The following is a 14,317-nucleotide window of genomic DNA, read 5'->3' as shown; positions in this document are numbered from 1 at the left end:
AATAGAATTCTAAGTCAACACCCCTAAAAAAAAAAAGGAAGCTATGGCAAGGATAAAACAAACGGATGATTTAAAAAAACAAAACAGAAAAAAAACCACCTCATTTCTATGAGGGTTTGGAATAGATGTTCTACATTTAGGCATAATAATCACTTCAATTTTGCTAGCTTCTACCCAATCGCAGCATTTGATTAAAAACTCCCTTTAAGACCTAGAAAGTCCCCGGGCTTCCAGACTGGGGAAATAAATGGTTTGACACCCTTTAGACCAGGCTAGGCCCCCAGGGGGGGAAAAGCACTTGACCGGGCTGGAGGAGACAGGACTCACTCCCTTCCCCGCCCTGATTAGAGAATCCTTCCAGCCGCCGGGATGGGGCTAGTGCAATCCTGGGAAGGTGTGCACCCCTCGGGCGGGAGGGTGGGATTGTCAGTGGGAGAAGGAAGCCCTGAGTCACCGAATTGGTTCTTCTTTTATCCGATCTCGTGGGAGGAAGTGTGGAACACTGCTCAGTTCTCAGCTCCTCTTAGAGTAACAGGAGCTAAGTGGCTAAGGAGAGGGGGTGGTATTGTGTTCACTTGTAAATAGAACCGCATAAACCTCAGCCTCAGCCAGAGCCAGAGTCCTGCTGGGCGGCGGCCCACGGCTGCTCCCCGCAGAGCTGTGAAGGGGGGATGTCTGCCCTGTGGCTCTGCTCGCCTCCCCTCTCTCCTCTCTGAGCTGACACCTGGGTCACAGGAGCCTTCGCGTGGGCAGGTCCACAGGTCGCCAGGAGTAGAGATGGATGTTGAGAGGAGTCCACAGAGGTGATCTTTGGGGAGTGGGCTTCTTGAGAATCAGCTCTCAAAAGAGAAACGCGTCGAACTCTAAAGACCTACCTTGGGATACGCCGTGAATGGTCTGAAAGAAGAATCGTCAAATACGGAGGCCAAAGGAAGGAACCCAAAAGTCACTCAGGGACTAGCACAAAAGGGAATTTGGTGTCTCTGGGGGGGGGGGGGGGGAGTTTGGCTCCTATCAACCACACGCCTATGGTCTGTGCCAGCCTCCAATCTGTGTGAGTGGAAGATTCTGGGGGAAATGTCCCGGTGGGGGATTTTCCCCTCCAGTCATTGTGTGGACAGTGCGGGTCTGGTCCAACCATTCGAACTACCCTGAACTCACCAAATAGCTCCTCGCCCATAAACAGCACAGGCATTGGGACCAGGGTCTCCGTGGAGGGAGCTTTACCTGGGTTGTGCCATTCTGACCCAGAAGTCCCCTGGAAGGCAGCGGAAGTGGTAAGCAGCTGATGAGACTTTCAGCACTCCCACCTCGCTACTGCCACCATCACCTCCTCCCAGGGGGACTCGGGAACCACCTCTGCCATCCCCGGAGGCTCAAGCATAAAACCATGTCTGCCTTCCTTACAGAGTGAGCCAGGGTGGGAGGTCTGAAGCCTCCTACTGAGGCTCCCTTCTCAAGTGCAGCCCTTAGCTGGGTGATCTCAGTGGGTAGTCCTGGCCCACTGGACTTCTGGTTAGCGTCACTGCCCCCCGGGGGGTTTTCCTCCGGATGCTCCGTGCCAGGACTCCAGGGGGCCTTCAGGAACTGGACAATGACAGCGGCCAAGCCCCACATCCTCAGAATCATTTCCTCTGGGGACTCTGGGCAGCCTGCGTGTGCTTCCCCGGACACCACACCGATATCAAAGAGGCGGTGGCTCACTCCTCGCTCAGTGAGGAAGGCGCACACCCACCCAGTTCGCTCTGGGTGAATTCCCAGACTCCCCAGACTTCGGTAGCCACAGCTCTTCAGCTATGTCTTTGGTTACCTGGATAGTGCTCAGGGGCCCTCTGCAAACGTCACCCCTCGCCCCTGAACAGCCTTGGGCGCCTCCTGGGGAGACAATGATGTCAGTTTGCTTTACTAACCCTGAAGACTCTTCCATTCTGTCTTCCTCCCACGCTGGAGGTGAATCAGACTCATGTCATTGGTATCCTGGCTCTACTCAGCTTTCTGGAGCCTAGTTGCAAGGGGACTGATGGTTGAATGGGAAGAAGAAGAACAAGAACAAGAACAAGAAGAACAAGAAGGGGAGGAGGAGGAGGGGGGGAGGAGGAGGGGGGAGGAGGAGGAGGAAGAAGAAGAAGAAAGAAGAAGAAGAAGGGGGAGGAGGGAGGAGGAGGAGGGAGAAGGAGGAGGAGGGGGGAGGAGGAGAGGGGAGGAGGAGGAGGAGGGGGGAGGAGGAGAGGGGAGGAGGAGGAGGGAGGAGGAGGGAGGAGGAGGAGAGAGGAGGAGGAGGAGGGAGGAGGAGGAGGAAGAAGAAGGGGGAGGAGAGAGGAGGAAGAGGGAGGAGGGAGGAGGAAGAGGGAGGAGGGAGGAGGAAGAGGGAGGAGGAGGAGGAAGAAGAAGAAAGAAGAAGAAGAAGGGGGAGGAGGGAGGAGGAGGAGGGAGAAAGAGGAGGAGGAGGGAGGAGGAGGAGGGAGGAGGAGGAGGGAGGAGGAGGAGGGAGGAGGAGGGAGGGGGAGGAGGAGGAGGGAGGAGAGGGGGAAGAAGAAGAAAGAAGAAGAAGAAGGGGGAGGAGGGAGGAGGAGGAGGGAGAAAGAGGAGGAGAAGGGAGGAGGAGGAGGGGGGAGGAGGAGGGAGGAGGAGGAGGGAGGAGGAGGGAGGAGGAGGGAGGAGGGAGGAGGAGGAGGGAGGAGGAGGAGGGGGGGAGGAGGAAGAAGAAGAAGAAGAAGAAGAAGAAGGAGGAGGAGAGAGGAGGAAGAGGGAGGAGGAGGAGGAAGAGGGAGGAGGAGGAGGAAGAGGGAGGAGGAGGAGGAAGAAGAAGAAGAAGGGGGAGGAGGGAGGAGGAGGAGGAGGAGGAGGAAGAAGAAGAAGAAGAAGAAAGCTGAAGATTAGTAGAGATGGTTTTGCCTTTTGTTGTACAGGATCGGATACTGTGTCCTTGCAAAAGGAATCAGCTGAGTGGAGCCCAAGGACCTCGGCGTGGAATTTATTCTTTTGGTAAACTACACCGTGTTAAGCTTTGGGATGCTCAAGTGGCGTGGGGGGTTTTATCTAAAGGTTTCGCCTCATTGTGTTAGCAGGCATCCCAGAGCTGGAACAGGTTTTCTCTCTTTCAAAATGGGTAGTTTGCTTTTAATTCAGCACATTGAAGGACGTCATTTTCCTTTGTCGGGAAAGCTTGTCAGGTTCGGTTTTAGTCTCGGCAGTGACTATAGCAACAATGTCTAGAGAGAGGTTTTGTTTCCCCAGTGACTGTCATTCAACCTGACTCTATCTGCGAAGCGAAGGACAGTCTCCCTTCATCTGCTCGGAGGAGGAGGGCCCCCCGGTACTGTCGTCCAGCCCCGCAGTCACGCTGAGGCTGGGGCCGGAGAGCGGTTCCCCTTGGCCGTCGCCTGCAGACGCGTGGACCCCTGGCATGGTGCAGACCCGCAGCCTGCTTGCTTGCCTCTAGCTGGAGGCATCCCCAGCGCTCACGCGCAAGCCGATTCCCAAGGCGAATCCGAATCCGGCAGAGGAATCGGGGAAGCAACACCTTGAAAATCAAGGCAGGTTTGCACACCTGTCCCAGCCCCAGTTCCCCCAGAAGCACGCGGCCCGAGGCGGAGGCTTCTGGGCGACTCCTTATCTAAGATGACAATCCCAGGGAAGTCGGAGCGAGGAGGACAGGGGCCAGCAGGAGAGGGAGGAATGCCGGTGGCAGGCATGACTGCTCAATCTCCAACACTTGCTTTCTGAGAGGTGCTGTCCCTGGAGGAGAGGGGAATGTACCTACAGATCCCATCTCTCAGGGCTCGGAGGGCTGCTCACGGGGCATGAGCCCCCACACTTCTGGGCCGCAGACCCAGCAGATCTCACAGCAGAGCCAGGCTCCCGCCGCAGGTGCTGCCCCGGGGCAGGAGTTAGAAGGAGAGCAGGACAACAAAGGGCTAGGGGACTGTGGAATTGTGCCCTCCTGAAAGTGACTGGTGTCCTTGAGAAAATGCTTGCCGCAGCAGTCAGGTGGTCAGAGGTCCCAGGGGCAGGTGAGATCAAGAGAATGGGAAATGGTTCACAAAATGTATGTGACACGATATACCACAAGGTGCCTTTCTAGACCTTTCTTCTACCCCTGCCCTGTGTGACCTCTTCATCACAAGGGCCTGTCAAGACCTCAGGAGGGTGCGCCGTGGGGTTTGAAACAGGATGGTCAGCGGGGCGGTTTTTCTGAAAAGGATGAGAATTGGTTAAAAGCGGGGGGGGGGGGGGGGGAGTCCCACATTGGAGTGTAAGCGCGAAATGAATCTGCCTTCCCTACCAGCTCTCTGCCACCCTCTGCCGCAGAGGAGTGAGCTTCCCTAATGCCATTTCAACCTCAGCCCACCGCTCTTCAATTATTTCCAGTTATCAGAGTCCTCTGATTTGAGTCCTTTTGCTCAGTCCTGTTTATTGGAATCTTTCCATTTCAAAATCAGATCAAAGCTCCCCATTCCCACTACCCCCCACCAAGCCCAGGCTAAATTGGAGTATGATGGGGGCATGGTGGGCCCTCCCTGACTCCTCCCCTGCTTCCCTCCTGTGCTCTCCCCTCTAGTGTTAGGGTGGGAGGAAAGAGCAGGGGAATGGACAGTCTCCATAAAGGCCTAGCGGACACACGACCCTTTCCACGGTTTGTTATAATTAGTGTTCTAGGTGTTTTCTGTGGTCTGGATATGGATGGTTGATGTTCTCAACAGGCTTCATTGATGTGAGACTCCATTTCCCAAGGTGTGTGGGGTCCCTCAAGACGAGTGACCCCATCTTTAGGATGACCCACCCCCACCCCCGGGAGCAGTCTAGGCTATACTTCAGGGAGGCCTAGGCTCTTTGCTTCTTGCTATGATGGACCCCAGTGAGCCCTATGCCCACTTCATCAATTCCAGGACTAGAATCCTGGAATCTGTCAGCTTAAGTGGAATCTATTTCCTGTACCTCTGGGAATGGAAAATTTAAAGGGATGGTCCCTGTTCCTGCCTGGCTTAGGCATCTGTCTTCCTGAATTCTTCCGGGGTGCTTTCTCCAGGCCCAGCCAGAAGATGAGATGTCGGCCCGCCCTTCTCGAAGGTACTCCCAAGCCGTACAGATGAATTTCTCCGGGTCCAGCTCCTTCTCCCTGTCTTGGAGCTTCCTCCCCATCCCCGTGAAAGAAAAGATGAGACATAGTTGCTCTTTGTCCTATTCTCCTACTTAGAAGACCATTTGTCTCCGTCCAAGTCCTATATTGGGAGGTGGAATGCGAGTGTAGGGTGGGGTCAGAGGGATTCTGCGAGATTGGAGTTGGTGGTGGAATAGGATCTGTCCGTTGCCCCTCAATGAGTCATTTTGGAAGGTTGCCATTCCCAACAGCTGGCCATTCTCTGCCCTTACAATGTGGGGAAACTTGAGGTTTTGTTTCCAGGAGTAACGTTAGTTATCATTTCCAACCAATCTGAGAAAAAACTCCCACTTGGTACTTATCTTCATCCTGCTGCATAAAGGTCCCCAGTTGCTGACTTTTTAAAAAAAAAATAATATTAGCAATTCTAATGCCTTTTGGGGGTGATTTTACAAGCTCTATGAATTCCTGTCTGTCTTTCGAAATAGCTTCATGTTCTGGCCAGGGAGCTTTGCTACTTTTTCCTTTATTGTTTAGTTTATATTCAGTCACTTTTCCCTGGTCTTAACTGTTGGCAGGTCAGGCATCACATCCCAGTTCAGGCAGGACAGAAGAAGGGAAGGGCAAAGACCATAGACAGTGAGACGTTTTTAAGGAGATGTTCTGGAAGGATCACATAGTCCTTCTGCTAAGGTCAGAACCCAGTCCCAAGCCCCATCCAGCCACAGAAGAGAGGCACCCCCCCTGACCGAGAGCACTCCTACCTCAGATGCCATCACAGTGATGTAGGCAACATGTCTCCATCCCTAAAGCAAGAAAATTCCAGATCATTCTCTTCTATAGTTTATTTTATTAAGAATGTTTCTCAAATTATTATTATTAACATTATCATTATTATTTTTTTAGAGAGAGAGAGTGCAAGTTGGGGCAAGGGGCAGAGCAAGAGAGAGAGAGAGAGAGAGAGAGAAAATCTCAAGCAGACCCCATGCTGAGCACAGAGCCCAATGCGGGGCTCCATCCCACGACCGTGAGATCATGACCTGAGCCAAAATTAAGAGTTGGATGCTTAACTGACTGAGCCACCCATGTGCCCCTCAAATTATTTTTACCAAAAAAACAATGGATCTTTGTTAAAAGGCAAAAATAGACAAACCAAAAGTAACTATAAAGAACCCCCGTGTAAGTACACTCATCAGAAACAACCACCAAGGTATACATCCTCCAGATTTTTTCCTGTGTGTGGCTATATGTCTTTACTATAAGAATGGGCTACACATCTGTAACTCTTGATCAACAGGGTTATCAAGACTGAATCTTGATAAATAGCTAATCTGGGGGCAATAGATGAGGATTTTCATATTTCTTTAAAACACACCACCATTTATTGGAGCAGTCCACTTATTGTTGGACATGGAGGTTATCTCAACTAACATTCTTTTGCTAATCACTTAGAATGTTTCCAATTTTTCACTATCATACACAGTGCAGGGCTGGAATCATTGTTCGAAAATTAAGTCCTAAGTATCCAGTGAATAAGGGGGAGGGGGAACTCCCTGTACTTAAAAAAGGAAGGCGAGGAGAGACCCCAAAATGCTCAAGAAATGCATTGAGGGTGGCAAAACCTCTCTCCCAGTCCGCCAAAATGACTGACACATGAAAACTCAATGACTGAGAAGCGTTCGTTGTGACCAAAATTTTCTTCTTGGCCAACTTACGTTTGACCGAATTGCTTTGCTGAAACTGCTTTCACCTGGAGCTGAGTTAAATAATTACACCCTCCTGGAAGGCATTAAAGGCTACCCACTTAACCTGCAGCCTCTTCTTCAGGGAAGTATTTAGATGAAGTTGGTAGAATGCACTAGAGTCCTTTCAAGCAGAAAAGAGAAGTAGACTTTTAAGACCTAACTTTTTATTTCCCTGTCCCTGGAGATTTGCTCAGACAAAATTCCAAAAAGCTTAGAGCACCTTTTCAGAATATTTAATTAGAGATATTCTGACATTCATCACATATAACGAAAGGATGCCCAGCAGCCCCACCCATCCCGGATTTATTAGAAACGAAGAGGCTTGTAGCATTCGCTTCTTTTCATTCCTGTGCCAGGAAGAGAAAAGGAATCATTGCTTTTCTTCAGCTTTTATTAGGATTTCTCCAAAGTGGAAGTAAATGTAAGTTCCCATGCTGGTGTAAACAGATTCCTTTCTCCAAGGGGCTCTTTCCTCATGAGGCACTAAAATAACATGATAGCCTGGCTCCTTTGTCCTTTTCTGCCTTTACCCCATTAACTCCAGCAATAGGACCCCTTACAGAAGTAACCAGAAGTCAGTGTTGGGAAGTAAATGGGCAACTCTGAGCCCAGCACAGTCCACCTACCCAGGATCCCTCAGAAAATGGGTTCTGCAGAAAGCCTATTGCCATGAAGTTCTGAAATGCCACCCTTTGAGAGAGAGAGAGAGAGAGAGGGAGGGAGGGAGGGAGGGAGGGAGGGAGAGAGCATGCAAGTAGGGAAGGGGCAGCAAGAGAGGGAGAAAGAGAATCCTAAGCAGACCCTGCATTGTCAGCACAGAGCCCAGTGTGGGCTCAAACTCACAACCCATGAGATCATGATCTGAGCCAAAATCAAGAGTCAGACGCTTAACCAGCTGAGCCACCCAGGCTCCCTGAGAGGGCACCCTTTTAAGCGTCAACATTTTTGTTTTCGTTTTAGTCATTTGTGATGCGAATCTTCTCCAAAATACATTTTATAGTTTCTGGCTTTTGGAGCAGAATATTTAGAATGTAATTAGGGCTTTTCTTGATGGGGTCACTTTATGGTAGATCATTTAAAACTTTTATTGGGAGCCAATATTTGTTCCGGGCACTATGCCAAAAGGATACGAACATGAATAAGACACAAACCCCATAGCAAAGACTTCACAGTCTAGTGGGAGAGACAGAGGACGAATCAACTCCTCACAAAACATCCTGATAATTAAATGGCTTGTGAAAAGCGTTGAGAACACAGAAAGTAGCATCTAATTCTTCCCGACTTTCAGAAAGGGAAGTGTTGAGAGAGAAATCACTGTCAAAGATGAAGTCAGAAATGCTTCAGTTCCCAAATGGTGCCAATGAAGGAAGATTCCAGGCAAAAGGAAACAACTTGCGTTGTGTATCTTGAGATCGAACACCCCTGATAAGCCTTTATTCCATTATGGGTATACACTTGAAAACATATGACCTAAAATACAAATAACTTAAAATAGTACAATAGCTAAAAACTCCACCGTGCATATCAATGGTCCCTTGATATCCCAGCTGAGTAATTGCTTCAAGAGAGCTTTCCTTCTTCTCATCTCCTAACTACCGTGCACACCCACTCGGAAGGGAGCAAACGCTTCAACTTTAACAGGTGGGAATAATTAAGTAATTCTAGAATTCATGTTTCATATTCAGAAAAATAGAAACTGAAATGCGGGAGAGAAAAGGAAAACTTGAAGGGCATAAATCCCCTAGGACATCTGAGATATTCCCTGGCTGGGAAATACGGAAAGATTTGAATTCTTTTTTTACTGTTTGTTCATTTTTGAGAGAGAGAGAGAGAGAGTGCAAGCAGAGAAGGGGCAGAGAGAGAGGGAGACACAGAATCCGAAGCAGGCTCCAAGCTCTGAGCTGTCAGCACAGAGCCCAACACAGGGCTCAAACCCACAAACCGTGAGATCACGACCTGAGCCAAAGCTGGATGTTTAACCGACTGAGTCACCCAGGCGCCCTGAAATACTTAAGGATTTGAAGCATAACTTGGTTTGCATTTTTTTGGCTGGGTACAATATACTTTATTGATGGCACATGAAAAGGTAGGTCTCCCCAAGCCTCTCCACTTCTTCAGGGCGTCTGGGATGGAAACTGTGGAGGTTGGGAGAGTCTCAGTGTGTTGGGGGATGAGTTGAAGCAAGGGATCCCAGGCAGCCGAGGGCCTCCCTCTTCCTCTTCCTCTTCCTCTTCCTCTTCCTCTTCCTCTTCCTCTTGCTGGGGCTGGTGGTCCAGGGGCTCTTAGTCCTTGGAGGTCATGTGAGCCGTAAGGTCCACTACCTGGTTGCTATGGCCAACTTCACTGCCATACCAGGAAATGAACTTGACAAAGCGGTCATTGAGAGCAATGCCAGCCCCAGCATCGATGGTAGAAGAGTGCGTGTCAATGTTAAAGTAGCAGGAGGGAAGCTGGTCCTCAGGGTAGCCCAGGATGCCCTTGAGGGGGCCCTTCAATGCCTGCTTCCCCACCTACTTGGAAGCTTTCTCCAGGCGGCAGGTCAAATCCACAACTGACGTGTTGAGAGTAGGGACATGGAAGGCCATGCCTGTGAGCTTTCCATTCAGCTCAGGGACAACCTTGCCTACAGTCTTGGTAGCACCAGTAGAAGCAGGGATGATGTTCTGTGCAGCCCCTCGGCCGTCATTCCACAGATTCCCAGAGGGGCCGTCCATGGTCTTCCGGGTGGCAGGGATGCTATGAACTGTGATCATCAGTCCCTCCATGATGCCAAAGTTGTCATGGGTGACCTTGGCCAGAGGGGCCGAGCAGTTGGTGATGCAGGAGGCATTGCTGACAATCTCAAGGGAGTTGTCATACTTCTCAGGATTCGCACCCATCACAAACATGGGAGCATCGGCAGAAGGGGCAGAGGTGATGATCCTCTCGGCCCCACCCTTCACATGAACCCCAGCCTTGTCCATGGTAGTGAAGAGCTCAGTGGACTCCACAACATACTCAGCACCAGCGTCACCCCATTTGATGTTGGTGAGATCTCGCTTCTGGAAGGCGGAGATGGGCTTTCCACTGATGACAAGTTTCCCGTTCTCAGCCTTGACTGTGCCATGGAATTTGCCATGAGTGGAATCATACTGGAACATGTAAACCATGTGGTTGAGCTCAGTGAAGGGGTCATTGGTGGCAACAATAACCACTTTGCCAGAGTTAAAGCAGCCCTGGTGACCAGGCACCCAACAGCCAAATCTGTTGACTCCGGCCTTCACCCTCATGTCTCAGGGACGCTGCTGGCACTATACCAGAAGCATCTGTCTGTCCAAGAGGCAGGAGCGGAGGGCTTGCTTTACATTTTTAAATGATCTCTCTGGCAACACCAGTGTGGATGTGTTAAGGAGAAGTGAGGCTGAGCCAGAGAGACTGGGTTAAGTAACTGCTGTAATCGTCCCACCAAGAAATAAGAAGAGTCTATACCTGGGCAACAGCAGTGGCAATGGATTACTATTTCCAGTCAAGAGCAAGGATTTAGGAATTAAAACCACTTCATCTATAATTCTGTAAACACTGAGCCACTGGGCCCACACCTGGAGCGTGTAGAGCCGTTTGTCCTAAACTAACTGAATGGCCCCCATCTGTTGAGGGTACCAACAAGTATGACTGCTTATTTTTAATCATGCTTTTGCCCTTGAGGCTCAGCAGTGCTCCTCAAAAAAGAAAAGTGGACGGAATCACTGATGGCTCTTCTGTCTGCTTATATGTGCTGTTTCTCACAGTGCTCTCAGTTGGGACCTGTCTTCGTTGGGGTTTCCTCAGAAGCAGACCCTAAGACAAGGATTCTAGGACAAGCCGTTCTTGGGCAGCGGGGAGGCAAAGGGAACACCGGTAGGAGCTAAGAGTACGTTATTAAGGCAACTACCACATGGATGCTTGTTGCTCACCGCTGCTGAGAAAACTCGGCAGCGAGCGTGAAGGACGTGCCTCAGTGACCCCACACAAGAGGGCATTTAGACACCAATTCACACACGCCGTTGGTTGAGCGCGGTTCCTGGGGAGAATTAACTCCCTTGCACTTCTGGCCTGCCATGCAAGCAGCAAAGTGAGCTCCAGTAGCGAGAGAAGATCCTCAGGCATGGAAATGCAAGAGCTACCTATAAGAAATCTTGAAGGGGGGGGGGGGCACAGGCGAGTGGTAAAAGTGAGGGCACAGGGGCCAGAAATTGACAATGACTGCTGCCGCGTCTAGGGGGTTCCATTTAGAGAGGGCTGAAAGTCTGTACGTTTCATGATCGTGATCCTCATGGCCGCCACATTTGATCACTTTAGAGTTCCCCAGATTCGCCCCGAGCTCTGTGGCCTTCTCAGTGCCTTCCACTGCTGTCCTCAAACGCCAAATAAATGCAGGTCGTGATGGTTAATTTTCCATGTCAACCTGACTGGCTAGGAGGTGACAGATGACTGGTAAAACCTTTCTGTGTGTGTCCGGGAGGGTGTTGGTGGAAGAGATTAGCATTTGAATTGGTGGGTTGAATAAAGAAGCTCGCCTCACTGATGCAGGTGGGCATCATCAAATCGGTTGAGGGCCTGAATAGAACAAAACAGTGGAGGAGGGGTGAATTTGGTCTCCGCCTGGGCCAGGACGTCCATCTTCTGCCCTCGGACAACAGCGTTCCTGGTTTTCAGGCTTTCAGACCTGGACTGAACTATGCCACCACCTTTCCTTGCTCTCCAGCTTCCAGATGGCAGGTCATAGGACTTCTTGGCCTCCTTAATCACGTGAGTGAATTCCTAGTCTATCTTTTCCCTGCTTCCCTAAATAACAAAACTCTGATTTTATCCTGGGCTGCAATGGGCCCAGCTAAAAGACTATGTCTCCCAACCTCCCTCGCAGATTGGTATAGCCGTGTGACTAAGGTCTGGCCAGTGAGAGGAAGTATATAAGGAACCTCAAAGAAAACTTCGTAAAAGGACTTGACTCAGCTGGAAGGTGCACCCTTTTGCAAATCCTCCCCATTCCCTTGGAAATGTAAACATATCTTCCTCATTCCCTTGGAAAGTTAAACATAATGGTTGGAGATCGTCAACTACGGCCAGTGAGGTGTAGGCCATACGCCAAGGATGGAAGAGAAGAAAAGTAGAGGGTTGAGTCCCTATTCTGTTTAAGCCACTGTGGTCAAAACAGTTCCTGGCTGGAATGCAGATGTGTTCTAATTAGGTTAGAATGACTCCTACTCTGCCCCCCCCCCCCTTGTCTTGCCCTACACATTAAAGAAATGACTGTTTCGGGGATGAATCAAACACCTACTTTTAAAATTCTCTAGTATTCTGTAATTAAAGATTGCGTATTCGATCTTTAGTATTCAAGATTGAGTTTTGACCCAAGATTCCAGCATTGGTAGCAATTAAATTAAATACAGATGAATCTCTCCTTAGTCCTTTCCAAAATAACTGCTCCGTAAAGATCAGAGCTAAAATGATCTCATGGGGCCAAAAAATTTAAACCCCTGATTCTTAGAGTTTTCAGAAATTATTTCAGAAAAGTAAATGTCTATTATTATTAAAGACCCAAATGTTATTTTATTTTTTAAGTTAACACGTGAGGCAAAGGTCTGTGGATTTTAACACACGTATTGATTAATGTTAACTACCACACAGTCAGGATAAGGAATAGTCTCTTACCAAAAAGGTGTCCCCCGTTATGTCTGTAATCACACCTTCCCATCACCCCTAATCTATTCTCTTTTTTTATACTTTGGTCTTCTTGGGCCCCTGGGTGGCTCTGTTGGTTAAGCATCCGACTTTGACTCAGGTCATGATTTCACAGTCCATGAGTTCAAGCCCCGCATCAGGCTCTGTGCTGACAGCTGAGACTGGAGCCTGTTTCAGATTCTGTGTCTCCCTCTCTCTTTGACCCTCCCCCGTTCGTGCTCTGTCTCTGTCTCAAAAATAAATAAACGTTAAAAAAAAATTTTAAATAGATTATACTTTAGTCTTCTCAAGAACGTCACATAAATGGAATAATACTGTGTATAACCTTTTAGAATAATGCCTTGAAGAATATCCAGTTGTTGCGTGTATCAGCAGTTCAGTCCTTTCTATTGGTGTGTAAAATTTCATTGTACAGATGAGCCAGTTTGTTTTTTATTCCCTTTTGATGGATATTTGGGTTGTGTCTAGTTTGGGTAGATTTTCAACAGAGTTGCACGAACCAAAGTTTTTATTGTTCTAGGGTAAATACACGGGACTGAGATGGTTAGATCAATCCTGCCCTTCTTGTTATGTTTTGAAAGCTTTTTATAAACTCTGCATACAAGACCTCTGATATGCGACTTACAAATATTTTTTCCCAGTGTGTACTATGTATTTTCATTCTCTTAACAACATTTTTATCAGAGCAAAGTTTTTTTATTTTGTCAGAGTCTAATTTACCAATATTTTCTATTGTGGGTCATGTTTTTGTTGTCCTAAAGAATTCTTTACCTAGTCCATGGGGCGCCTGGGTGGCTCAGTTGGTTAAGTGGCCGACTTCAGGTCAGGTCATGATCTCGAGGTTCATGAGTTCAAGCCCTGCCTCAGGCTCTGCGCTGACAGCTCCGAGCCTGGAGCCTGCTTCGGATTCTGTCTCCCTCTCTCTCCACCCCTCCCCTGCTTGTACTCTGTCTCTCTCTCTCTCTCAAAAATAAATATGAAAAAAAAAATTTTTTTTAAAGAATTCTTTGCCTAATCCCGATCATGAAGATTTTTCCCTATGTTTGGCTGTAAAAGTTTTATAGTTCTTTGTTTTACATTTAGATCTGTGATCGATTTGAATTCATTTGTGTATTGGTGTGAAGTTTAGGTTTTCGTTTTTTTTAATACGTGGGTGTCCACTTGTTCTAACACTATTTGTTGAAAAGATAACCCTGTCTCCATTGGATTGCCTTTGAACCTCTGTCAAAAATCACTTGGCCATATTCGTGTGGGTCAATTTCTGGTGTCTCTATCCTGCTGAATGTTCTATTGTTTGTTCCATCATCAATACCACACTGTCTTGGTTTCTGCACTGTACAGAAAGTCTTCAAATTGTATCGTGGGATTCCTCAAATTTATTTTATTATTTTATTTTATTTTATTTTATTATTTTTTTATTTTATTTTTATTTTATTTTATTTTATTTTATTATTTTATTTTATTATTTTATTTTATTTTATTTTATTATTTATTTTATTTTATTTTTATTTTATTTTTTATTTTATTATTTTATTTTATTATTTTATTTTATTTTATTATTGTATTTTATTTTATTTTATGTTATTATTTTATTATTGTATTTTATTTTATTATTTTATTTTATTTTTTTGCAAAATTGTTTGGTTATTCTAGTTCCCTTGCCATTGCAAATAAGTTTTAGAGTAAGCTTGACCACATCTATAAAAAAGCTCTTCTGATATTTGTATTGCAATTATGTTAAATTTGTAGATCAACTTAGGGGGGAACTGAC

The 14,317-nt window shown here is 47.7% G+C and overlaps 1 protein-coding gene across 1 annotated transcript; it reads right to left on the bottom strand.

The window, feature by feature from the left end:
- Nucleotides 1-9,062: 9,062 nt before the first annotated feature.
- LOC122467967 (glyceraldehyde-3-phosphate dehydrogenase-like) lies at nt 9,063-10,084 on the bottom strand. The gene is given in 1 exon segment (XM_043554500.1): nt 9,063-10,084. A coding segment is annotated over 1 exon segment (867 nt). The 5' UTR covers nt 9,996-10,084; the 3' UTR covers nt 9,063-9,128.
- Between the last annotated feature and the right edge of the window lie 4,233 nt (nt 10,085-14,317).

The sequence above is a fragment of the Prionailurus bengalensis genome, chromosome B3 (assembly GCF_016509475.1).
Source record: "Prionailurus bengalensis isolate Pbe53 chromosome B3, Fcat_Pben_1.1_paternal_pri, whole genome shotgun sequence".
Classification (NCBI taxonomy): domain Eukaryota; kingdom Metazoa; phylum Chordata; class Mammalia; order Carnivora; family Felidae; genus Prionailurus; species Prionailurus bengalensis.
The sequence above is the reverse complement of the archived record's forward strand: the minus strand, read 5'-3'. Positions and strand labels throughout refer to the sequence as shown.